This window comes from Paramormyrops kingsleyae, chromosome 23 (genome assembly GCF_048594095.1).
Source record: "Paramormyrops kingsleyae isolate MSU_618 chromosome 23, PKINGS_0.4, whole genome shotgun sequence".
Taxonomy (NCBI): Eukaryota; Metazoa; Chordata; class Actinopteri; order Osteoglossiformes; family Mormyridae; genus Paramormyrops; species Paramormyrops kingsleyae.
The window spans coordinates 2,032,709-2,059,887 of NC_132819.1; the positions used below are offsets into that span (position 1 = coordinate 2,032,709).

Here is a 27,179-nt window from a genome sequence, read left to right on the forward strand (position 1 = left end):
AAGAACTCCTACAACCTCCCAATAATACCAATCCTTCCTAATTTGATCATTGCAACTTCGTTTGCTTTTTCCAGGATAAAATTTCCACTATTTAGAGCTCTTTGGCTGCCAGTACTTCATATCTGCCTTTCTCCCTGATCTCACTGCCTGTCTCCTATCGCTATCCACTCTCCTCCCAAAGTTGGCTCTCATTCTTCATTCCCCTTGATTCCTCTCAACTATCTGATATATTTAGTGCCTCCAAGACCACTGCCTGCTCTTTGGATAAGGCCCACCTACTTGTTCTCAGTTTGCATCTGACCATTCTTTTGAATCAGTCTCTATCTCTTCAACACAATGTCCCAAAATAGGGCTGGGCGATTTGTAGGGATGTAACAATACACTCAACTCACGATTCGATACAACTCACGATTCTGAATTCACGATACGATTTTCTCATGATTTTTTAGCAGAATGAGCGGCAGACAAGTTTATTCAAAAATATTCCTTTAATTATCTTTCTAAACTTTGCAAAACGTGTCCTCTTCTTAACAGCGCAACTGAAATTTAATAAAATACTGTTTTAAAAAAATCTCAAATCAAAATAAGTAAATAAATTTGAAAAAATCTACTAAACTAAGGCTTGCATGTGCTGCTTTTTAGCATGGTTTGCCCTTTTAATAATCTTCGCTCAGCTCACTGTGATGCCGGTGGACGTACTAAAGCATGTTCATCGTGCTATTTGTGTATGTTATCAGTCTTTTACAATGTTTGCATGCAGTTTTTGTCTTGTCTGTGCTTCTCTCGCTGTTTTCGTTTGTGATTACCGGATAGCTAAAATGCTGCCACACTGACCATATAAGATTGGGCGGTGCGTCCATCCATCCTTTTTCTGAAACCGCTTAATTCCAACTGGGGTCACAGGGGGGACCGGAGACTATCACGAGAACAATGGGCGCAGGCGGGAACCAACCTCCAGGCAGTCGCCTATACACCACAGGGCGCACACACTCACACAACTACCAATTCAGACTCACCAATCAACCTATCCTGCACGTTTTTGGACCGTGGGAGGAAACCGGAGCCTCAGCGAAAACAGGGAGAGCGTGCGAACTCCACACAGAAAGGACCCGGGACCGAAAGCAGGACCTTCTTGCTATGAGGCAGCAGCGCTAACCACTGCACCACAGCACCGTCTTCAATTTCAGATTCGCTCGCCATCTCGCATTCGGTCAAAACCAAAAACTTACGTCCGACATCGACGTGAATACGCAGTGACATCTGACATTGAACTGACATCGTGATATCAAATGTAATATTACACTTTCTGTTAAAGTACTGTGAAGTACTTCTAAAGTAGCGATTCATTTTCCTCATCAGCCGGTTTTAATCGTCATACATTTACATCAATTTTTAACCAATTCGCGATTCTTCGTTACATGCCTAGTGATTTGTGACATTGCATGTTATGTACATGTCATTCTGACATTGCAAGGCCCATGATAGAGGAGATCAGGCTTTTTCCTACTATCTATAGTATATAGATTTTTCTAAAATAATGTTATTTTGCAATACAGTTCCGGTATTTTGAAATGTTGGTGATAAAATTCACAGAGCGCATGCGAGAGGGGAGATGGGGGTTATGTTTCACTAAAACATTTTTAATTTGTAGGAAACAAAACTTAGTTATCTGTGCAATTTTAATGATTGATTCTTTTCAAGATTATCTAGCACAGGTGATCGCTCTAAGACTACATAGGAAGCTTGGCTTACCCCATAAAATTGCCATCCATCCATTTTCTGAAACTGCTTGTCCTATTCAGGGTCACTAGGGGTCTGGAGCCCATCCCAGAGGTTATGGGCGCAAGGCAGGGAACAACCCAGGATAGGGTGCCGATCCGTTGCAGGGCGCACTCACACACATGCACACTTATGGGCAATTTGATAACTCCAATTAGCATCAGCATATTTTGGACTGAGGGGGGAAACCAGAATTCCTGGAGGAAACCCCACCATAACACGGGGTGAATATGCAAACTCCACTCACATGGAGACCCTGACCCAAGAGGTGTGAGGAGACAGTGCAAAACACTGCACCACCAAGTCGCCCACTCAAATTGTCAAAAGATTAAAATTGTAATCTGTCTTAATAATTGATCCACAGCACTGATTGTTCCATGGGAATTACTTTTGACAACATGAATGTTATTTTTCCCTTTGAAGCTACGATAAATACAGCTTCTAGATGCCCAAAAATATTATTTAAGTCTGCTTCTGAAAATGGATATACCAGATATACAGTGATCCTTCCACGAAAACTATAGTAAAATATTTCTTAGACAACAAAATTATTGCCTTTATGTACCTAATTATGAAAATTATTAAACCAGCACTAGTATGTGACTCTATAGTTTGCTTTTTAGTGCCGATAAAACATGACCAACATAACTTTGGCAAAGCATTGCAAGTGTCTGAAGAGCTTAAATTGAACATACCTTTTTCTTTGTGTATTCATACAATTGTATGAGTTAACTGGATGATCTAAGCATGTAGAATGTTTTATTTGACTATACTTAGGTTCACCTATTGCACATTTATTGGATTTAGCCAGTACCGATATAGCAGCATCAATCAGTGTTATCCTCCTTACTTACTGGTTTTTTCTTACTGTCTTTTTCTGTTTTTAGCTATAGATGTGACCTACCTCCTGGAGGAGGGACCAGGGCGCCGCCTGCGCAGACGGACACTAGGATTAGCTGACTTCAGCGGCAGGAAATGATGCCACCACATGCACTTATAGCTTGGGGAAGAAGCAGCAGGGGAAAAACTTTGCACTGTCACCTCCTCAAGTCTGTCTTCTCTGTTTTCTCCAAAGGAGATGAAAATACACAGAAGGACATTATGGATAGCTAGAAGACAGAATATAGCCTGAGAGAACCATGGCGATGGAAGGGCTAAGGGTAAGGACTCAGACACGCAGAGCGATGTACTGTATTACAGACAGTACAATCTATCCGAAACGTGTAACAAAAACCCCAGCTGCAGCAGAAGGTCCTCGATAAAAACTTGAAATAAAGTGGTAACACTATAAAGCAGGAAGTAAACACAGAAAAACTGGCAAGCCTCAGCACAGTCACAGAAAAACTAGGAGGGTGGGAGATGTCACAGGGTGATATGGTGACCTGTAGTGCCACACAGGGACCTGTGTCATAATCTGAGAATGACCTATAAGCTGATGAATCCTCAGATATATTTAGCAGAGTTATGATGATGGAGAAGATGAAGGACCTGTGCTTGAAGGGCATGAATTCACAGGACTGACGTGTAGGTGAAGTAGCACAGGTTGGCGGTCTCTGTCTCTCTCTCTCTCTCTCTCTCTCTCTCACTTGAGCAGTCAGCTCACGGGGAGAACAGAGCTCTGGGAGCACAGTGGCCAGCATGTATGCTTTCATACATTCATCTGTGCATGCTCATTTGGCATGACTTCATAGACTCTTATGGGTGTAAGAGTTGATAAATGCTTAAAGTCACATGCCAAAATAAAAGAAGATATGTGAGACTAACACAGGTTTTGAGTATGTGAGCATGGGCAAGGTTGTTTGTGAAAGATTGCTCATAAGGCCGTTTTTCCCAGAGAGTCTTTTTTTTTTGTTTCCATGGTAAAATTTATGTTTTCATTTTAAAGTTTAATAAGGTTATGGATGACCTGGGACAAGACTGTAGGAAATCCACTGGACTGATCCATTCTGTCCAATTTGGACTGTCAAAATAAGGCTGGCCTAACAAATTGTTGCAAGCTAAGTTGCTTAGTGTTGCTGGTGTAGGCTACAATGGAGTCTGAAATAGCAATATCATATGGTAGATTTGGTTTTTCATGTATTGTACAGGATCCGGACAATGGAGCCTACTTGTATTATTATTAATATTACTATTATTGTTATTAATAATTTTGCTGCGGTTGCTAGTATTGTTGTCAAATGTAAGCTTGACGCAGCAAGAAGGTGTTTATCTTGTGACATACAATTTCCTTAAGCATTTTTTTTTTTGCATATATATTAATTGTATCTAAATGCTGAGGAAGTGGGGGTGGGGGGTGGGGAACAAAGAGGAGACAAATTTCGTATAAGATGGAAGATGGGGAGGCAGTAACCTACTGTCCTGTTCATGATTCCTGAGGAGGACTTTAACCCCTGATTTGCTGCAAAAGTGTTGAACACTAAAAAAGCAACCCAACATGGTGATGTATTGATATTTGTAAGAGGCAAAAAAAAAAAGTTAACTCGATATCATATCTTTTTAATAAAAACTATTCTAATTTTGTGAAAGCTGTAATAAATGTGTTGCTTGTATTTCTGTGTGCATTTGTGTAATTTTATTTTTGTTAATTTTTTAGACAATCGCAAAAAACTAATGCTAATTTAAATGGACAGACTGATGGACATTGTGTGGGATTCAAAAGTTTGTCCCGAGTTCTTCCACTCTGGTTAAAAGTTTGTAATTATGATTCTAAAGTCTTGACAATGCTCTTTGTTTTTACTTTTTATATTTTATTCATTTTTTTTAAATAAACACTACGTTACAGTAAACAGACGATTATTGTTGTCATTAAAATACGTTTACTTATCCTACTTCCTTTTCTTACTTCCAGTCACTTATCCAGTGAGTAATTCGTATATACATCTCTCTTGCTAAACAAAAATGCTGCTTTTGATTGTTCAGAGATACATTTTACATTTTATATTGTATAATGTGGTGTACTGCTTTAAGCTTTTAAAAACATATTTCGAGACTACCCAGGTATAATCTGAAGGCGGAACATTGTTTCAGTTGCCCATTCTGCTACAGGCAATAACAAAGCCTTCTATAAATAAACACTTCTGTTCAGCGATATCTGTAGAATAACAGAAAATAAGCTGTCATCTAAGTTTAATTGTTAGAATATGAGTAATTTATAGGCTACGGGTAGGAGATTAACTTGGGTACATTTTGTCTGAAGTATTGGGGCGTGTATAGCCCTTGTTAGTGGCAATGGCCGCACGCTTACAAGACTGGGGATTCGATTCCTGCCTTCGTTCTGTTTGAGCGGGTATCCTCCCCAAGTCCAAAGTCATAGACTACTGTTTCCAAATTATTCTGGGGTTTGAAGTAAAGAGTTAACAGCAGATCACGTGATCTCCAGCGACATTGCTATGGAAACACCAAAGACGCTGTCCGGTAAGCACATTTGAGGTATGTATATAGATACAAAGGTTACCAACGCACCTTCATACCAAATATATATGGTACGTGTTTCATATATTGAAAATCTTTCTGAGCGAAATAAGTTTCTATATACGAATATATAATTATCTTTGTACCTAGAGCAGGTCCCCCTCGGTAAATTTTGCCGAACGGGCTCGGGTTCCAATATTCAGTTACCTGACTATGCAGCTTTATGACCCCGCTACTTAACGAATAGAATAAGTACCGGTGTCTCGTTGTGTAGTTTAAACGTGCTACAGTATTTACCAGAAACGTTGAAAACATTAGAAATGATTCCTTTTGGTGATAGAAATTCTGTCTGTGACCTGCTGCTTTGAGATCTCTGCTGATGTCACCGCAGGATCTGTATGAATATGAAAAGGAGAGGGGAGAAGCCCCCTAAAGAAAAGACAGACAGGGGGTTGCCAGCAGCTGAAGAAGAAACAGCGGGTACAGATCTTGTTAAAGAGACATCTGTGTTTAATTAGCTAACTGTGCATTATTTATGGGCTATTGGGTTTGGCTTTCCCCTCTCTGACTCTATCTGTGTCTGCCAGCTGTCCGTCCTTCAAGCGTGTTTCTGTGCTTGTTTCCAACTGTCTTTGGTAGAGGTGCCAACTTTAACTTGAATATAATTTTTTTTCCCTTTTCCTCACTCCATGCATTATTCCACAAGCACTGAATATTCAAGAACAACCCTCAGCCCAAAGTATTGGTAAGGCTGCATTCATTTGACCTTTTAATTTTTAAGTATTATTTTATAATTTCATTGTGCTGGTTTCCTCTGGATAATCTGGTTTCGTCCCATAGTCTGATATTTTGCCATTATATGAATTAGAGTCTCAAATTCCCCTCTTGCATGTGATTGTGTTTGAGTGTGTAGCCTGCAGTGGCCTGGGGTCCTGTCCACCATGTGTCCTGCTCTCACCTCAGTCCTGTACTGATTGAGAGTCTGTGGGTGGTGGATTGATTTGGCATTTTAATACAACACACAGTAAAACTTGCAATGGCAGCTTTAAAACCATGCCTTTAAACACACTATCTGCAGATGAGTACCATTGCTGTGGTAGCCTGGAGGTTGATTTTCCAGAGGTTTGTGCTCTGTTGGGAATGAACAGGATACCTGTGGTGACCACACAACCTAAGGCCTCATCGCCGACTGCTGAGTCCATCCCCACTGGTAGGTGCAGATCTCAAAAACAGTTCAGGTACACCAATAAAGCACTGTTTATATCAGGGGTCTCCAACTCCGGTCCTGGAGAGCTACCGTCCAGTAGGTTTTCTATCCTACCCGGCTTCTGATGAGCCACACCTGTTCTCAGGTAAATACCAGGAGCAGGTGTGGCTCATCAGAAGCCGAGTGGGACAGAAAACCTACTGGGTAGTAGCTCTCCAGGACCGGAGTTGGAGACCCCTGGTTTATATACTATAGCAAATGTTGCTATTGCATTGTATTAATTTTGCATAGCACAATACTGTGAAAAACATGGTTATTAGCAATTTGCTCCCATCAACTAGCAATCTAGACAACCATATGGGATGCAGGGGGCAGCTAATTCAGTACCTGGGAGTAATACCTTAGTCAGAGTACTTCAGTGGTACCTTGCTGGTTGGGGATTCAAACCAGCAACCTTTCAATAGCAAGTGCACTTTCCTACCCATTAGGCCACCACTGCCCCACCACTACTGCCTTCCCATGGTGATGTGCCCAAAATGTTCAATCTGGTCATTTTGGCTTCAAGTGAATGTTTAGGCTTGAAATGATCAAAATCCACATGCTTGTTTTCCTTTTGGTCCATTTCATTCTTTAAAAGTCTTAGCAATCACATCTTTTGAAGGCATCAGTACCACGTTGCCTTAGGAAAGTGCTGCTATGTATTACTCTTATAAAGGAGGTATTTCTCACTGATTTGACTGATCATGCTAAAGTCACAGCTTTTCCAAATCCCTTGCATCAGCAGATAAAACTCAACTGCAGAAGGATCACTAAGGGGGAAAGCCGACTGGTACTAATGCCTGTTTTCGTAATATTCCATATGATGCATCACTTGCAGCACTCTGACCAAGATCAGTGTTACAGAGTTGAGCTGAAGCAGGCTGCAATCCTCAAGCTAATAAATACCTTAAAGAAGCCAGTATTCAGAGAGAAAACATTGATTAGGCAGTTTCAGTATGGAATATCTGACAGGGAGACTGCTCTGTTTAAGAAGACTCCTTCCATTGTGGTAACAGTACGTTTCACAAACCACTCACTTGCCCCCCCACTATTCAGGCTGAAGGTAAGCCACTTTTACTTATTGATTATATTGATTATTAAAGGGCAGACAGAAACCAGAGAAGATAGGTGGTACTACTAATATTATTCATTTATAATAATATTCATTTATTTTACTTTTGTTACGCAGATATTCATTTTGAAACTCATTTTTTTTCAGTTCACAGATATTTTTAAAGGAGTTTTAACAGTTTGAGAACCATGCTTATTCTAAAAAATCTTTAAAAAAACACCCAGATCCAAATTAGTTCAGAGGCTCCTCCTGGAGCCGCCACCTTATCGTGGTGGAGGGGTTTGCGTGTTCCAGTGATCCCAGGAGCTAAGTTGCCCGGGGCTTTATGCCCCTGGTAGGGTCACCCAAGGCAAACAGGTCCTGGGTGAGGAACCAGACGAAGTGCGGCTCAAAAGACCCCTTATGAAGAAAAACATGATGGAAACATGTTTTCCCTTGCTAGGACGCGGGTCACCGTTGCCCCCCCCTGGAGCCAGGCCTGGGGGTGGGGCTCGATGGCGAGCGCCTGGTGGCCAGGCCTATACCCATGGGGCCTGGTCGGGCACAGCCCGAACAAGGCACGTGGGTCCCCCCTCCAATGGGCTCACCACCCAGAGGAGGGGCCATAGGGGTTGGGTGCGTTGTGAGCTGGGCAGTAGCCAAAGGCAGGGACCTTGGCGGTCCGATTCTCGGCTGCAGAAGCTAGCTCTTGGGACATGGAATGTCACATCTCTGATGGGGAAGGAGCCTGAGCTGGTGCGCGAGGTTGTGAAGTTCCGGCTAGACATAGTCGGCTTCACCTCGACGCACGGCTTGGGCTCTGGAACCAGTCTCCTCGAAGGGGGTTGGACCCTCTTCCACTCTGGAGTTGCCTGCGGGGAGAGGCGCCGAGCGGGGGTGGGCATACTTATTGCCCCCTGGCTGGGCGCCTGTACTTTGGGGTTTACTGCAGTGGACGAGAGGGTAGCCTCCCTTCGCCTTCGGGTGGGGGGACGGGTTCTGACTGTTGTTTGTGTTTATGTGCCGAGCGACAGTTCAGAGTACCCACCCTTTTTAGAGTCCCTGGAAGGGGTGTTGGAGAACACTCATTCTGGGGACTCTCTTGTTCTGCTGGGGGACTTCAATGCTCACATGGGCAATGACAGTGAGACCTGGAGTGGCGTGATTGGGTGGAACGGCCCCCCCGATCTGAACCCGAGTGGTGTTCTGTTGTTGAACTTCTGTGCTCGTCATGGATTGTCCATAATTAACACCATGTTCAGGCATAAAGGTGTTCATATGTGCACCTGGCACCAGGACACCCTAGGCCGCAGTTCGATGATCGACTTTGTAGTCGTGTCGTCGGACTTGCGGCCGCATGTCTTGGACACTCGGGTGAAGAGAGGGGCGGAGCTGTCAACCGATCACTACCTGGTGGTGGGTTGGCTCCGCTGGTGGGGGAGGAAGCCGGCCAGGCCTGGCAGACTCAAGCATATAGTGCGGGTCTGCTGGGAACGTCTGGCAGAATCCCCTGTGAGGAGGAGTTTCAACTCCTACCTCTGGCAGAACTTCTCCCATGTCCTGGGGAAGGTGGGGGACATTGAGTCCGAATGGGCCATGTTCCGCGCCTCCATTGTGGAGGTAGCTGACCGGAGCTGTGGCCGTAAGGTGGTCGGTGCCTGTCGCGGCGGCAATCCGCGAACCCGCTGGTGGACACCAGTGGTGAGGGATGCTGTGAAGCTGAAGAAGGAGTCCTATTGGGCCTTTTTAGCCTGTGGGACTCCAGAGGCAGCTGACAGGTGCCGGCAGGCCAAGCGGGTTGCAGCTTCGGCGGTCACTGAGGCAAAAACTTGGGTTTGGGAGGAGCTTAGTGAGGCCATGGAAAATGACTTCCGGACGGCTTTGAGTCGATTCTGGTCCACCATCCGGCAGCTCCAGGCAGGAAAGCGGTGCAACATCAACACTGTTTATGGTGGGGATGGGGTGCTGCTGACCTCAACCCGGGACGTTTTGGGTCAGTGGAAGGAGTACTTCGAAGACCTCCTCAATCCCACCGACATGCATTCCAATGTGGAAGCAGAGTATGGGGACTTGGGTGTGGACTCCCCTATCTTGGGGGCAGAGGTCACTGAGGTGGTCAAAAAGCTCCTCGGTGGCCGAGCCCCGGGGGTGGATGAGATCCGCCCGGAGTTCCTTAAGGCTCTGGATGCTATGGGGCTGTCCTGGTTGACACACATCTGCAGCATCGCGTGGACATCAGGGGCAGTGCCTCTGGACTGGCAGACCGGGGTGGTGGTCCCCCTTTTTAAGAAGGGGGACCAGAGGGTGTGCTCCAACTATAGGGGGATCACACTCCTCAGCCTCCCTGGTAAGGTCTATTCGGGGGTTCTGGAGAGGAGGGTCCACCGGATTGTCGAACCTCGGATTCAGGAGGAGCAGTGTGGTTTTCGCCCCGGCCGTAGAACAGTGGACCAGCTCTATACTCTCCGCAGGATTCTGGAGGGTTCATGGGAGTTTGCCCAACCAGTCTACATGTGTTTTGTGGACTTGGAGAAGGCATTCGACCGTGTCCCTCGGGGAGTCCTGTGGGGGGTGCTCCGGAAGTATGGGGTGCCGGGCTTCCTTTTAAGGGCTGTTCGGTCTCTGTATGACCGGTGCCAGAGTCTGGTCCGCATGAGTGGCAATAAGTTGGACTTGTTTCCGGTGAGGGTTAGCTGCCCTTTGTGACCGATTCTGTTCATAGTTTTTATGGACAGAATTTCTAGGCGCAGCCAGGGTGTTGAGGGTGTCCGGTTTGATGACCTCAGGGATAGGTCTCTGCTTTTTGCAGATGATGTGGTCCTGTTGGCTTCATCGGACCGTGACCTTCAGCTCTCGCTGGGACAGTTCGCAGCCGAGTGTAAAGTGGCTGGGATGAGAATCAGCACCTCCAAATCCGAGACCATGGTCCTCAGCCGGAAAAGGGTAGAATGCTCTCTCCAGGTCGGGGATGGGGTCCTTCCCCAAGTGGAGGAGTTTAAGTATCTCGGGGTCTTGTTCACGAGTGGGGGGACGATGGAGTGGGATATCGACAGGCGGATTGGTGCGGCGTCTGCAGTGATGCGGGCACTGCATCGGTCTGTCATGGTAAAGATGGAGCTGAGCCAAAAGGTGAAGCTCTCGATTTACCAGTCGATCTACGTTCCCACCCTCACCTATGGTCACGAGCTGTGGGTAGTTACCGAAAGAACGAGATCGCGAGTGCAAGCGGCCGAAATGAGTTTCCTCCGCAGGGTGGCTGGGCTCTCCCTTAGAGATAGGGTAAGGAGCTCGGTTATTCGGGAGGGACTCAGAGTAGAGCCGCTGCTCCTCCGCATTGAGAGGAGTCAGATGAGGTGGCTCGGGCATCTGATTAGGATGCCTCCTGGACATCTCCCTGGTGAGGTGTTCCGGGCTTGTCCCACTGGGAGGAGGCCCTGGGGAAGACCCAGGACACGCTGGAGGGACTATGTCTCTCGGCTGGCCTGGGAACGCCTTGGGATTCTCCCAGAGGAGCTGGATGAAGTGGCCGGGGAGAGGGAAGTTTGGGTTTCTCTGCTGAGACTGCTGCCCCCGCGACCCTACCTCGGATAAGCGGGAGATAATGGATGGATGGATGGATGGAAATGGGGTGGAACAGTAAACCTAAGTTTGTTTACTCATACTACATCAAGGTCAAATGCACGGCATGATGTGGTGTGTGAACTCACTCTTGGGTAAAATGGACTTATTCTGGAATCCATAAACGTTGATGCAAATAAGTGAGTAGCAAGGCTCGGTGTGAATGTGGGTTTGGCCAGTTCTCTTTATTGGCAACGATGGAAGTGGAGCTGTGAATGAATAACATGCATAGCCCTAAACAAAACAAAGGTGTGTTATTTGCCATTTGCACAAGTACAGGTCAGAGCATGTGAGCGGAGCGGAGCGGTGAGAATTTCCGCTCCTCGCTCACGAGGCTGTTGGCTCCGCCCGCTCCTCCGCTCTAATTTGCACTAAGCCGCTCCGCTCAACACCGCTCCTCGCTCCACTAAAATGTCCTCCCACTCCAGTCAAATCGCTCCACGCTCGCTCCAATTTAAAAGAGGAACAAATAATCTGCATGCCTAACAAATGTCACCTTAAACCGAAGCCTTATGTCATAAAGAAATATGAGCAACGGCAACATTGCCAGTCAGAACAGAAAATGTTTATTTTTAAGCAACCTATCGGCAACAACGGACAGGTTTGGAAATGGCATTCCACACAAAAATAGGCTTAAAAATAAAGGAATCAGTGGGTTTAATAGCCTAAAGAATATACAGACACGTTTTAAATTCCTCAATTTTTTCTGTTGATGCAGCACGTATCTAAAATAAAATTTTACGTTACGTGAAATTAAAAAAAAATCTTATTAGACCTACTTTGAATGACAAAACGAATTTATTTGATTACCAATATTTACTTTATAGGCTTTTATACTTAATTAATTTACTTTATAGACTTGATATGCTACAACCATATAAAACTTGCACGCGTTTTGCTCTGGCTTCCGCTTGTTCGTGTAGCACACTCATGTTTCTGAGAAAAGTGATTCCAAAGTGAATCTTTACTCACTGAAACAGTTTCACCATATTGTTGTTCTTGCTGTACATTCTTGTCATCTATACGTTTGATAAGAATAGTACACTTGTATGATTTATCAGTTTTCTTTGTGAAATACTTTGCGAATTCCATCTCGGCCAATTTGTGTAACAGTCTTGATAATTGTACAGATGAATTCTGGGTAGATTTGGGCACGCCTCAGAATTGTAGTGTGAGCGGTATCGGAGCGAAATTGGAGCGAGACAAAGCGACCGCTCCAGCCTTAATTAGAAAACCCGCTCCGCGCTCTGACCAAATTCCGCCCGCTCCGCTCCTCGCTCACGCTCCGCTCCGCTCACATGCTCTGGTACAGGTATATTGTAATGCTTCTCTTCATTGACCCCATCTTGTTCTCCATGGCTAGGGGGGGGGGGGGGGGTCACAGGACAGGGTCAGCTAACATGCAGCACCCCTGGAGCTGGGGTTAAGGGCCATGCTTAAGGGCCCATGAACGTGAGACTCTTCTGCGAAGGCCTGCTAAGACTTAGCCCACTGAGCCACTCACCACCCCACATATGACCTCATGTTGAATTTTGCCTGACTGAGTCATGTTTGATGAGTTGATTACCTCCCAGGTCCATAATACATAATATACACTGACCCACTGACTGAGAGATGCCTGTAAGCGGACGTAATAGAACATTAGTGGATGTATCGCTTAGTGCAACATGTGCAGGAGAATGGGCAGCGCTGCCAACTGTATAATGGCTCACTGTCCATATCTAACTTGTAACACAGTATGCATACAGTAATGTATGTGTGACAGCTACAATAAGCAGATACGATTCATATACAGTGCCTGTACTGTGCTATTTTGTTACATTAAAACATATTTTCTTTATGTTGGTTTTGTAGGTTTCGTTATTGACATTTATCTTTACCACTGCAGACCACTGTAAACAGCAGTATTTTTTGCTGGCACGAATATGACATATATACCATAAAGTCCCCAAATCCCATCATGCTCAAAATTGTGAATTCAGTGCTACAGTGTGAAATGTAACCACCAATGTGTATGAAACTTGGGCTACATGCACCCAGGGTCAACATTATAAAATACTTATTTAAATACTGATATTCCAAAAGTAAGAAGCATAAATCTCTCCTTTATGTTGCAGAAGACAGTCTGGCAAAAGTCCGTGATGAAGCCACCACCCAGTGGTCTCCTAAGCCCTGTCTGCAGGCAGAGCTGGAGACAGAGGATCCTCACAGCGTGAGGGAGCTCAGGATCTTTGGTGAGCACGTCAATTAGCACCACCTGCTGAATGTGTCAACACAGTGTCTGCACTCAGCTAGTTTGCTGCTGCCATCTCTATTTAGGCATGTTGATTCAAGATGAGGGAAACAGGGAGGAGGGGGTTGCTGGCTTGGCTTGGGTGTTATTGGTATTTTGGGTATACTGCTGTATTTTGTTTCAAAAATACCCACCTGTGACAACGCAATATGTAGTAACGGCGCATTATGTAATAACTCGACAGATTGCAATGAACTGAATGATGATAATAATAACGATAATGATGATGATGATATTAATTGGGTAATGTTACAATATAAAATTATAATGTAGTCATGAATTTGTAACATTTTATCGAATTACTATATAATGTGGTGTTATTGCATAATGTGTTGTTACATGGTGTGTGACAATGCATAATGTAGTAACCTCACATTATGTGATGAAAAATTGTTACATTTTGTGGAGTTATTAAATAATGCGGCATTATTATATAATGCATTGTAACACCCCCCCCCCACACACACACACATTTTATTTGGAAGTACTGATTTTTAAAATAACATAAAAATACCATATATCATAGTATAATGTCTTGTACGGTCTAGCATTATTCAGAATGAGATACCGCCCAAGCATAGTGCTAGCTAGGTTGGGGTGTTGCAAGACTTGTTGACTTGGGAGAGGGGGGGCCTGGTGGTAAGATTTGCCAACTAAGGCTAAAAGGTGATGGTATTAAATTTACTGACCAGGTGGAGCAGGGTTGCAGCAGTAAACCATCTTGCTAGTTAATTTTAACTCTACTAAATAGCAGAACAACAGATTTCTGGGACATTGACTGTCATTTGCGGGTGTCAGGGAGCTACTGTCAATTTGTGGGAGCCTCCTGGAACTTCTGGGAGAAGTGGGCAGTCTGATGTTTAATAATGACTCTTTTTTGGATACTTCTTGTGGTGTTAGAGATCTGGGTTGAGACAGGTAATAACGCACAGTACAGAGTACTTATCCAAACGCTCCAGTATTAACATGAGTTCCTCAAATCAGGCTGGAAGGCTGACGAGTTGACCATGCAGGCCCTGAGCAAGATACTGCCATCCCTGAGCAACCTGCAAAGGCTGCAGTGAGTTTTGTGGAGATGGGGCACAAAGAGGGGAGTGGGAGTGGCCAGTGAGGCATGTGCTGTGGAATAGAGGTAAATTTTGAAGGACAAACTCAACCAGGAGGTAAAGAAGAGAAGTAGTAGTGAGTGAAATAAAGCCTTATTCTTTGTTAGTGCGAGATACGTTGCTTTTAACTGAAGTTCTAAATACATGTGTTTCTTATAACTATTAATAAGCTGTGATCTGACAATATGCATATGTATCATTCATACAGTCTATGGAGAGCAGGCTTGACTGAGCAAACTCTAACTTCGTTAAAGAGCACTGTGTCTCTCTGTCTCAACCTCAGGTAATTGGCCCCTGGGAGCAGTGTGTCCATTAGCCTGGATATCATTAAGCCTCCCGGCCTCTTTGGCTCTAACCGTAGCACTTTTCCTGTAGATGAATTAAGATGTAACCGAAAATCGGTGCCACAAGGACTGTCTGCCCTCCACTCAGGTTGCACTCCCCCATCTCTCTGACAGGACTGTGGTTTTAGAAGGAAATCCCCTTCCAGAACAAGCTTTCCACATCCTCATCGCTGAAGACAGCCCGTGGGTCTTTATCAATCTCTCACAAATGCTCCACACACATGAATGCAGACACACAGAAATACACACCACATGTACTGATGTACAGAAAGATACACACACAACACATACAACACGGACACAAACGCGCACAGGCACATTGGAAAGCGGGTTCAGGTACAGTACATAATTTACTGGTCCTTTCTGAGCTTTCCGAACATCTGCTTTGGTCCTTGTGCCAGTGATCACCACCCTGCCCTATTCCTAGGCTGACCCACCTGTCCCTGCGGAACAACTGCATAGGGGAGAGAGGAGCTCATCTCATTGGTGCTGCACTGTCCACAGCAAGAGTGGCTAACAGGAGCTTGCTGTACCTTAACCTGGCCTTCAATTCAATTGGGGATGTAGGAGCCAAACACATCGCCCAGGTACAGTATAGCACTAAAAGCCAAAAGGCAGTTAGACTGTGATGCACTTTGCAGCTTAATGCGAATAGCTGAAGAAACCATCAAAATACCTTCTTCCTGTAACTTGCAGGGACTGCGGCTAAATCGGACCTTGTTGTGTCTCTCCCTGGCCTACAATCGCATTGGAGATGCTGGCGCTGCATATCTGGCAGAGGTATGTATCATCTGAGCCTTGTTGCTCTGTAAATTCATGCTGTGATATGTCTGTATGCAGACTGTGTGCCATATATTCTGGTGACCCCTGTTTCTACAGTCTGGAGCTCAGGTCTTATATTCTTTGGTGCCTCCTCTCTGTGCTTTCTCCACAGGTGCTGGGGCCCTTTGCACTCACTCATGATGAGATCGTAGAAAGGAGAAGGCAGATGGGCAAGTGGAATTCCTTGGTGAGAGGGACATACCTACCGATAGGGACATGTCCACTGACACAAACATATGTACTGATTGAAGCACATGTACTGACAAGGACATGATTATTTTTCGTAAGATTCCTCTCCATATAAATACCATTGATAATTTCTACTCTGTCTGCACTGTATTGCTTTGTTGTTTGTCTTGTTTATTGTCCATTATTCACATTACATTGTTGGGAACTTCTGTGTGTTAACCCCAAATGTTGCATCTACATTGTACCTTCAGTATAAAGAACTGGTAGGCTTGGAATGGAGCTGTAATGTTTGACTGATAGAGACAGAAACAGGACACAAGGAAATGGGGGGGTTGGGGTAGAACTGAGAAAAAACTGAGAGGACAGAGAAAAGGGAGCTTCTCAGAGCCATGTGCCCCCTTCTCCAGCCTAGCCAGACCCAGATTGCAGACTCCAAAAATGAGAGCTGGCTGTCGATTGCCAGCAGCTCCTCGCTGGAGCCCAGCATGAGCAACACCACTAGGAGCTCCACAAGGAAGAAGGTATCCCTACAGCAGTAGATCTCTGCCAACTTCACCTTCACGCTCTGCCAGCTTCTCTGCGCTCTGCCATGCTCTACAGTGAACAGATGTGAAAATAGGCCAATTAGATGAGGTTACTACAATGATGGGTGGCAGAGGGGGGCCAGCCACCCCTCTTAGCACCCTGCACATTGACAGAGCCTCAAACAGAACGTGTCAGCTGGGCAGTTCATGTAATGAAAATGGCTGGGTTTATAATTGTAGTGCTGAGGGTGCTGTTCCAGATGGCCCTTGTGTGTAGTGTGTTTGACTCCACTCTCTGCATGCAGGACATGCCCAAGAAGGAGGAGAACCAGACAGCCAGTGAGGGAAATTTGACTCCTGGAAGGAAGGAGGAGACCAAGCTAACCGGCAAAGGTACAGGAGCAGTACTGCAGGGATGTCAGCTTAGTGTACATGGTGCTGTCTGAGTTCACTGGGGTGTGGCTGAACTCCAGCTGCCTCCACCAAGGTGTGCAAGTGCCTCAGGCCAGGCTGGAGCCCCATCAGCCCACCCCGAACTGGGTATAAACTCTTCCAAAATGAGCAGAGTGACAATACATTTTACTCTGACAATCTGTATGTGTTTTTGGATGAGCTATTACTAGAATTTGAAGACATGCATCAGTCATAGTACAGCAGAGCCTGCTATAACCTGGTGTAGTGGATGGAGATACTTTTTCCTGAAACTTTGCAATACACCGCTGAAACCACCAGAGGGCAGGATTTTTTCTATTATTGATGCAAAAGCAAATATGATTAATACAGTACCATATTTATACTGCATAGAATGTTGTGTAAACAGAAAGTGAAATGCATGAAAAAACAATCATGAAGTGATGCTTTCAGGCCTTAGGAAAAACTCTCCACATTCTGCAGAGTGTCAGCAGGGGGCGCTCCTGCTCCACTCTTCACCCAAATCTACCTACCAATGAGTGATTTGCCACTACCACTTCCAGACAAATTGCTTTATCTGAGGATTTCATGTTCTGAGTTAAGCTTACAGGTATAGATACAGGTGTGATCTCAGGTGTGTGTTACGTGTGTTGGTTGAAGGACTGATGTAGTGTGCTGTGTCTCCTTTACCTAGGGATTCTTTTAAGGTTTTTGAAGTCACCTTTACTTCTTTGTGCCTCTCATTAAATGGGGTGTTGTCCCCATTCTGTGTTTTTTTTGGGGGTGGGGGCATAAGTCCTGCTTTGTTGAATATTTCTGTCTTGGAGGCTGTCCCAGCCATTTGGCAGACCACAGCCCTACAGCCTATAGCTCACCAGAAATCACATGGCAGGTATGCAGCACTCTTAGTGAGTGGCTGCTTCAAGTGGGATAGCTGTGTTGATGTTGACCTCCTTGAAGGGAAACAGACATTGTCTCGGGGAAAATGGTTACAAGAAGAACATGTTTTCCCTTGTAAACTGTGGCAGGGGAGGCCATTTTAATATGAATAGAAAACATTTAAACAGGGTACTAAGTTACCCCAGAGCTGTCTTTTCCATGCAATTTCCACATCTACTCTGTAATCGCCCAAACAGTACCAGTATTATCCGATGTGTCATATGAGCTGCCCTAATTCTGGAGTAGGATGAATTCTGTAAATTTAGAATTAAGTGATCAGTGTCAACACACCACAGCACACAGTGCGCAACAACGAAATGTGTCCTCTGCACTTGACCCACATGTGACTTTCGTGACATAGCAGGGGGCAGCTAATTCAGCGCCCGGGGAGCAGTGCTTGGGGACGGTACCTTGCTCAGGGTACCTCAGTGATGACTTGCTGGTGGGGGATTCGAACCCACAATCTTTCAATTACAAGTGCGCTACCCTAACCATCAAGCCACCTCTGCCCATTTACCGCTGGGTGTCATAATTTAACTGTGAGCTTTATGTATATACAAAAACGAGGGCAGCCTAATGTACATACAACAAAGAGGGCAGCTTAATGTATATACAACAAAGAGGGCAGCCTAATAAATTTTTGCTCACAAAGTGATAAAGAATTCAGCTCCTTATGAAAATGAATATGACTTGAACTGAACATGATGGAAACCAAGCAGAAAGTGGCCTCTTTCTGCAGACAGGAAGAACAATTATCAGAGATTCTGCTGGAGTACTGTGAACACAAAGTGAATGGCAAATCAATGCCTGTTCAATTATGGTGCATCCTGATTCATCCTCATTACTCACATGCTTGAGCTGTAGGAAAAAAATGAAGAGATAACACATTTGCCATGGGCCAATTTCTGGAAACTTCTCTGACTTTTCAGTGAGTAGCACTGGCTTCATACATTTTGGAAGCAGTTTAAGTTGTATGCTTTTTTGTATATATTAAATTAAAATGTCACCTTTTTATCAGTAATTCTGGGGAGTTATTAGCCACCATTATATCACAACGCTGTTGAATTTTCAAATCTGATTGGTTAGAATGGTGTTTATTATTTCATTGTAGTAAATCAATTCACACTTATATTTAATCTTTAATTCTTACTTAAAATTCCAAATGTTGAAAACAATGTAAAATGAACAGTAACTACATGGAAATGTTTAATCATTGGCAGAAAAAAGTAGTTCTACTCATAAATTTGAAATAATTTCTTTAGGTGCCAACCTGCAAGCCAAATGTGTATTAACCATGGTATAAGCAGGTTAATGCACAACAGGCCGTGCATGAAGCCTTATTTATTGTCATGCATTAACCTTACTTTCCTGTCACCAGGTCCTGACACCAAGTTGGCTCGGGGAAAGGGGGTCAAACCTGCTGCCAAAGAAAAGAATCTTTCTGTGTTTAAACAAGAGGTAGCAGATCAGGGGAGCAGACTCACGCACGCGGTACTGAACACAGCGCCTTCTCAAATATGGATCATCATCGCCCATCTGCCTCCTTACTGCACCAAGCCAAGCCTGTTTCTCGCAAATCTGTTGTTTTCATTTCAGGCCAGAATCATGGAGCAGCATTGTTAAATGAAATGTAAACTATAAAAATGTGTGCCTAGACCTGAAACTGAAACTAAAAATTCTACCATATCTCTACACATCTTTATGAAATATTAACTACAAACTGTAGAAAACACTTCTGTATATCTGCTGTAGTCACACAGGCTTCTGTCTTGTTTCATCCTCAGGACAAGACTGTGATCCCTGTGAGTAAGGTACAATGTTACTGCTCCACGTATTCCTTCACCCCTGCATGGTTGTGTGTATGAAATTCTGTTACCAATTTTCCTTTTTAATATTCCATTCCATGCAGTTTAATTCAACTGCTACAGCAACAGCATCGTGAAGTACACCTACAGTACTAAATATATAAACCTCCAAATATACACCATAAACCTCACATCATGACATTAACTGATGTAATCCATAAGCCATCTAACATAAACCTCCAGAAGTCTCCAAAAATATGCTGTAACCTTCAAACACACCACAAGAACCTTGAATGAGATGACGTAAGCCGCCAGACATATGATGTAACCTCCAAACACGCAAAAACTCCAAAACAGTAGAATAACAGCAGTATGAAGTGGGCTGTGGCCTTTGTTATATTTTCTGAAGCTGTTTTCCTCAGGTAGCCGAGACCTCAGAGCCGGAAATCCCTGTGCTGGAGACAGAAGTACAATACCGTGAGGGGAAGGTCATTGTGCTGGGGAACGATGTCCTGACATCCCTGAACCTTTCAGGTCATTGCCTTCAGTATGACAGTTCAGCAGGACATCAGTCCAATAGCATAGCCTTAGCTCAGCCTTAACACAACTTTAGCACAGCCTTAGCTCAGCCTTAGCCACTTCTGCGTGCACAGGCAGGCAGTGCTCTAGCTTTGCCCCTGAGTGATGTTTCTCTGGGGGTGCCTGCTCCCCTTCTGCTCTCAGGCAACAGGCTGACGGAGCAGTCACTGAGCTCCTTCCTCACATCTGTCAGTCAGCAGCCAGCGGGTGGAGGGCTGCTTCGCCTCTCTCTCTCTGTGAGTGTCTCTGTCTTAAGACCACTTTGCCTCCTGTTCTTTTCACAACATGTTTACATTATATGAAATGGGCAGAGATAACGATCTGAATGACTTTGACAAGTGTCAAATCATCATGACAGTCAGCTATGGTCAGCTGTGGTGAGTTCTTACTGAGAATGATCCCAGAAGGGAAAAACCACAAACTGCTGACAGGGTGTTTAGCGGCCAGGATTTGTCGATTCTTGGTGACAGATTATTTTGATGATGGTCACATAAGTAATGTGTCACAACACACACGGCATCGAGCACATGCATGTATACAGGGATGCACATAAATGGTACGCAATTATGCATTTGCTGTGTGACGTGATACACACGGCTATTTCTTGTTGTAATGGCGCCAATGTGTAATTATTGTTCTTCAAGAAATTATCATTCATCAGAGGTGGATGGTTCAGGTCCAGAAAATAAGAGTCCAGACCAAACATCACATATCACACACACACAAGTAGGTATCAGGATTGTTTCCTGTCCTGCCCCAGTCCATTGTCATTTCCCCATTTGGCCCAGCAGGTGTCACTGGTCATCCCATGTCCTGTATTTCCCCAGGTTAGTTGCCATGGCTCAGCCCATTGAGCTACACGGCAGCCCAGGCAACAAGACCACACACTAGGAACTAAAATAAACCTGGGAAATGACAGGAAATGGGAACTGAAGAAACAACACATGGACCAGGGCAAGACAAGGAGAGATCCTGACATATATGTCTATGTACAGTACTGTGCAAAAGTCTTAGGAAATCAATAGAAATGTTTAAAGCTATTTAGGTAGGAGGTGTACTTTTATAAAAAACACAATTTAACATTAGAACATATGCAAATTAAGAATAACAATAAAAATTTGTAAGAATTACTTCAATTCTCCAAAAAGTTACTGATATCTAGTTGGATGGCTAGATGAACACTGTTTCAGTTCCCAAAACTCTCTTCAGGAGCACTTCAGCCATTTCGTGTATTTATTAAATTTCACCACCAGCTCCCTTAATTAATTAATTAGATTAATTAAAAAAAATATATATATATTTTATAGATTAGCTATACAAGGTGTGTTAGTGGTTGAGCCAAAAAATACATGGGTGCAAATACTGGGGTGATGTTAGCAGATGTTTTGAAATGGCTAAGTTAGCACACTTTGCTAGGCATAATAGCATAGTGTTACACCAACACGAAGCTCATTTAAACATCATTTTCTTTGGCTGCCTATGACTTCTGCACAGTGCTGTATGTATGTATGTTTCTCTTACTTGACTGCCTCACTGCTTTCTCTGCATTTATTTATTTGTCCTCTTGTTGCCTATACTGTACATCTACTACTCAGTCCAGCACCCCCCTCTGTTCCTGTATTTATCCACTTTCCTGTTGCATCTCTTACTCTCGTCTGCCCCCAGTCAGTTGTGCTTTTGTCATGATTTCTGTCATTTTGTATCTTTTTTTTTCTTGCAGAGAAATTGTTTCCAAGAGGACTGTGACGCTTTTCTAAAGTTACAGGAATTGATGACACTCAGAGATCCTCTTAGCAAAACTGTTCCAGGAGACGAGGAGCATGAACAGGCGGTGTAGCATTTTGGGTACACACACATATGCACAGCTGTACACTCGTACACACACACACAATCATAGGCGACTCTCCCAGAAGGTGCAAGGTGAGAGAGCCCAACCAGTCATTCATCCAAATAAATACATTTGTAAAAAAGAAATAGCAAATGCATTTACAATAAATTATTATTATGCATTGATATGACTAACACAAGCCACATTTTCAAATACTGTACTTTTATAACATAATATAATTTTATAACACAATATAATTTTATTGAAATTTATGTGTTCAAATAGCATTTTCATGTGAGGAGTAGGGGGTGCAATTGCATCTGCTGCACACTGGGTAAAATTAGCTATGCAAGCAATCACAATGTAACACACATGCATACACTCACACATACACAAACTCCATCAGATTTACACAGCATAATTTTACTGGTGAATGAAAGAAAACACAGTAGAAGTCTCCACAGTACAGATACAGCCCACAAAGACATTCTAAACAGCAGGTGAAGCAGGACTTTCTTCCTGAGATCCCTGTCAGAAATCTGTAGTAGCTATTTTTTACGGGTGAGGCATGTCGAAAGAACATCAAAATAAAATGGCCAAATTAGGTACTCAGGGTACTGGGTATTGATAACACACCTAAATTTCCCCATTCAGCCCCTTTGCAGCATGCATGTGCAGGCCTTTCATGGGCACGAGGATCAATGACAGGCATGCAAACTCTTGGCCTGGGGACTCGTCACAGACTCACCCATCCAGGAAATACCAAATGAAGATGACAGAAAAACAATTTGAAGTAAGAATAGGTTTTAACGTTGGGAATGGAGCAGATTAATTTAACATCCTCTTCAGGGATGCAGGATTCAAACTGAGCCACCTGTTAGCACCTTCAAGCTGTTGTCTTCTGTCCCAGACAACAGGATGACATTTTGCAAGTGATAAATATGGAGGTTGGTGCCAAAGCTAAAAGTGGCTACCCACAGAGTTTCTTTGAGGAAGTCTGGGCTGACTTCTCAAGCTATTCCGCTAACATTGATTCTTATGTTCTTATAAAAAGACAAATGGGGCATGGTCTTTTCTGTTCACTGGAGACTTGACAAAAACAAAAAAAAATTAAGAGAACTCAGCTTCCTGTTGTACAGAAACCATCTTCCATCCACTGCGTCCCCCCCCCCCCATGTTTTTTACTGTGTGATTTGGGAGGTGCCTACTGTATTTATCTGACAACCACACATTAGATCCAGTAGCATAAATATTACAATTGTCAAGAGACTGTATTAAATTACAGGGGAATTAATCCAATGATATGTGGATATATTTAGTAATTTTTCAAACTTTGGTTAACATTGGGTATGTTTTTCTTTAAAATACAAGCATTCCCCTGAACTCCCAGCGTTTGGTGCAAGAGGAAAGAGAATATAAAACCTATGTCCCCAGAAAGATAATTTAGCTTTAGGAAACCATTGGAATTATTCATGTGTAAAGAGCTAGAATATTGTTGTGAACTGGGGCAAAAATAAACATGAACCATTCAGAAATAACTCTTCTGTCAATCTGTTCAGTGGTCAGGACACCAGCCCATCACAGGACACATGCACAAACGTCCTGACACACTCTGGGAAATGCAGAGATGCCACTTCACTGTGTTCACTGTGTTTTTGGACTGCAGGAGAAAGCCTGCATAATGCAGAAAGAACAAATTCTACATATAAATACGGAATAGAGAGAAGCGCAAACTCCCAACCTTGAAGGTGTAAGGCTGTGCCACCCACTGGGCCACAGTGTGACCCTTCCTCTGATTGGTTTATTTCATTGTACGGCTCAGAAGAAGGTGGTGACAATGTGCTGCAAACCCTGGTGACACATTACATTAGCCAGCCCCAGACACATCATAGCTGGGCAGCAATAGGTATGTGATGTTCCCATGGAGCTCAGTACCTGTTCCTTATACTGTGTCCCTGTCTGTACATCATTTCTGCTCATTAAGGTCCATTTTCTCCAGCTGTCAGTTTCATGTATTGTTCATTTTTTCATGCAAAATTATAACACTTGCCTTGCATCTACTGATTTGCTAAAAGTAGATTTCTGTCATTACTTACTGACTTGAGAGGGCCCATTCAGAAAGGTTTTTACATCAGTTGCAGCATGCGTGTGATTTGTTTTGACTGGACTGTGGGGTTGGGTTGATTTAGTTTTCCTTTTCCAAGCACATCAGAGATACCAAATCACAATGATGTGTTTTCCTTCAGCATAAGACGAGGAGTGAGTCTCATTTTGAACAAGCCGTGGAATAACGGACACCTTTAGGTACCTCCATGATCAGTTAGATCTCAGCAGTATGGGGTGGGGGCAAGTGTAGGTGATAATAGGTAGACTGATGAGAAGACATGGTATACCCAAGCTGGCTGCTGCAGGCCTGTGTCACAGCACATTAGTGTGCCTGAAGGGGAAGGATTGTGTGTGTTCTGTGTGTGTGTGTGCATGTGTGTGTGTGTGTGTGTGTGCGTGCGCAGGGTTCTGGAAAGCAGCAGGCTGGTGAGATAAAATGTGATGCCTGAGGTTAGGCACAGTGAGCCAGTGGGAGATTAGTCAGTGAAAGGAGACATTTGTTGGTGCAGAGAAAATAAGTCTACAACTTTCCACCTGCCATGTCAAACCTGCAACGTGTGTCCTACTTACTGTGCATGTAAATATAAATGGTGAGGAGTAGCTTTTCACAACCAAGGCAGTTCTTACTAATAAGAGTAGTAGTAATACTAGTGAGATTTGACTTCACTGTCTGGGGATTAATTAAAATCATGAAAACACTCAAAACGGATGGCTGATTTTAATACTGCTGAGAGGGTCAGCATAGCACAGGGGAAAAGGAAACTTAGAACAGCATGGCATTGATCTGTGCAGTATCCCCCGGGGAAACACCAGCTACCCTGAGGTGCGTGCACTTCTCGGCAAGCCAATAAAGGCACAGTGCAATTATAAATGTCGTAATTTGACTGTTGACAGCAGACATCCAGAATGAACCCAAGCTGGGCGGCGTGCTGTTCAAGCTAGTGGTCTGCACCCTCAAACAGCCTTCATTGGCCAATGGCAAACTCACACCGCTGGATGTCTTTTAACAGCTATAACAATTGTTTATTTTTGTTTTGACCATTATTATCTTCTTATTAATCTACTTGAGTCATATTATTGATTAAAAATATAGCCTACAAAAACAAGAGCATCCATACTGTAGCTTAGCTGCAAAGCAATGGTCAGGTATTCTGAAGTACACATGTTCTGAGTTTATGATGCTGATTATTAAGCATTAAGGGGTAATCATGCTCAAGGAGACTTTGATCAATTCTAAAGTGAAGGAGTAACTTCTCCATGGTCCTGCAGAAGCAGCCTGGACACCATGGACTCATAAAAGCAGGTGCTGGTATCTCACAAAGAAGCAGGAACCCTCTGCATGTCTTCGAAAAAGTTTGAAATAAATGAGCTGAAATAAATAAAAGCTGAATATCAGAAAAAGGAGTATCTGAGGACAGCAGCAGTCAAGGGCACACAGCTGTCAAATGTCACCTGCGCAAAAATCCATACAAGAATGAGAGAACACAAACTTTCCACAAGACATATATGTATGGCTGTTCTTTAAAATGTATTTATTTTTAATGATGTAGTTCAGTGAAGTTTTTACCTCATATGCTGTATAGTTACTTTTCCAGCAGTGTCACAGATTATAACATGGGTTTTGATAAAAATCAAGGTATTGGGGATAAAAGCATGAAATCTGTTAAAGAAAATGCAACAGAGATCTTACAGGATTTTTTTTTACAACTAATTATAAAATGGTGTTTTCTTGACAAATTCTTTAAATATCTATCTATTCCTTCATCTTCCAGCGTTTATTCAGTATCTGGCTGCAGAGAATCTGGAGTCTGTTCCTTTATACAGTATATGTCCAAAACATTTAATAACAAATAAGTGTGCATAACCAAAATGATCACAAGTTTAGTCTACATGGTGTACAGAGAGGGATCCATAGTTCAATGGAATGTCTTGTATGATAAAATGATGGTTCACAAGAGAGGGAGCTGAAGAACATTAACATCTTTGAATAATGGAAAAAAAAATACACAAGGGGATTAATAACTCAAAATGGATGCCAAGTTGGAACGAAAACATACTGGTCTTAATCCAGCATTAAAAATAAGGAAAATGCACCATGCCCAGGTTTTATGAGATGGAAGGCTGAGCAGTGTCCTCAATGTAATCAAGTATCTCACAAGGAGAGTTTCAAAAAAGCTATAAAACTTAGCCTTGTGTCTGGCCAACTCATGAGCTGGTGTTAGGATCAGAGCCAAAGAGAGACAGCAGTGTTTTGGACAATGTATGAAATGCTGGTGTCCACAAAGATGGATGGACTATATGGTGCAGCAAAAGAAACTGCATATTTATATTGACACCGGAAAATCAAAATATCAGCAATTCATCAGTAAGACTCAAAGTCAGAAAAAAACCATGGCATTTGTAATAGAACATTACAGCTAATTTCATGTATATTTTTTCTTCCTTGGTGTCCTCTACACTATTCAATCCTAGGACACTCAAAGGAGGCCAATTAATCTTTGCTATCATCCTAGAGAAAGGGACATTTATATCTCTTACAATAAATTCCAGGAAACAACACTCAATCAATGCAAACATGTAGGTGAATTGCTTTCGTCCTCCTTGTCCTCCTCATAGGGCCCTTTAGCTTGATGAGGATCACCTGAACATCTGACGGCTTCATCCTGTGCCATGTGACCATCGCCTGTGCTTCTGGGTGAGGTGTCACTAAAAGGATAGACAACAGTACACCAACTCTCCCTATGCTCTTCCCCATCTTATGAGTATCACATTGTGTAAATGAAAGTCATTTGATTTATATATTTTTTTTTTTGCCCAGCCACCACCCCCCCTCTTGGAGGACAACTTTATTGTTAATGAGAGTTTCAGTTACAAAACCTTAGTGAAGTTGTACCTCACCCACCCACATACTCTTGACAAGACATAAAAAACAACAACAACACACAACCCACCCCCCCCCCCAAAACAACACAAAAAAATTAAACAGGAAGGGAGAGAGAAGAGAGAGACTTGACAGGACTTATGACAAAGACACAAAAATGGACAGACAGACGGACAGACAAATAGATAGACAGAAATAAGGTGTATGTATATTTGTATCAGATAAAAAAATAAATAGATGATGTGTG

At 43.5% G+C, this 27,179-nt stretch overlaps 2 protein-coding genes across 7 annotated transcripts in view; both read left to right on the forward strand.

Moving 5' to 3' along the window:
- LOC111858202 (histone-lysine N-methyltransferase ASH1L-like) overlaps positions 1–4,565 on the forward strand; it is a 79,294-nt gene extending 74,729 nt beyond the window's left edge. For all 6 annotated transcript variants that reach the window (XM_072705607.1, XM_072705606.1, XM_072705608.1 and 3 more), the window contains one exon: positions 2,667–4,565. In XM_072705607.1, the coding sequence (XP_072561708.1) occupies positions 2,667–2,758 (92 nt within the window). In that variant the 3' untranslated portion in view covers positions 2,759–4,565. The remainder of the gene's footprint in view (positions 1–2,666) is intronic.
- A 246-nt stretch (positions 4,566–4,811) lies between these two features.
- lrrc71 (leucine rich repeat containing 71) lies at positions 4,812–23,441 on the forward strand. The gene is made up of 18 exons (XM_023839744.2): positions 4,812–5,208; positions 5,582–5,670; positions 5,897–5,935; positions 6,269–6,400; positions 13,223–13,339; positions 14,383–14,458; positions 14,713–14,787; positions 14,963–15,031; positions 15,276–15,435; positions 15,545–15,628; positions 15,783–15,857; positions 16,267–16,380; positions 16,689–16,776; positions 19,112–19,224; positions 19,518–19,544; positions 19,961–20,072; positions 20,262–20,353; positions 21,838–23,441. Exons 2-18 carry the CDS (start codon positions 5,589–5,591, stop codon positions 21,952–21,954), a joined length of 1,572 nt encoding a protein of 523 aa, XP_023695512.2. The 5' UTR covers positions 4,812–5,208; positions 5,582–5,588; the 3' UTR covers positions 21,955–23,441.
- The last annotated feature ends 3,738 nt before the right edge of the window (positions 23,442–27,179 follow it).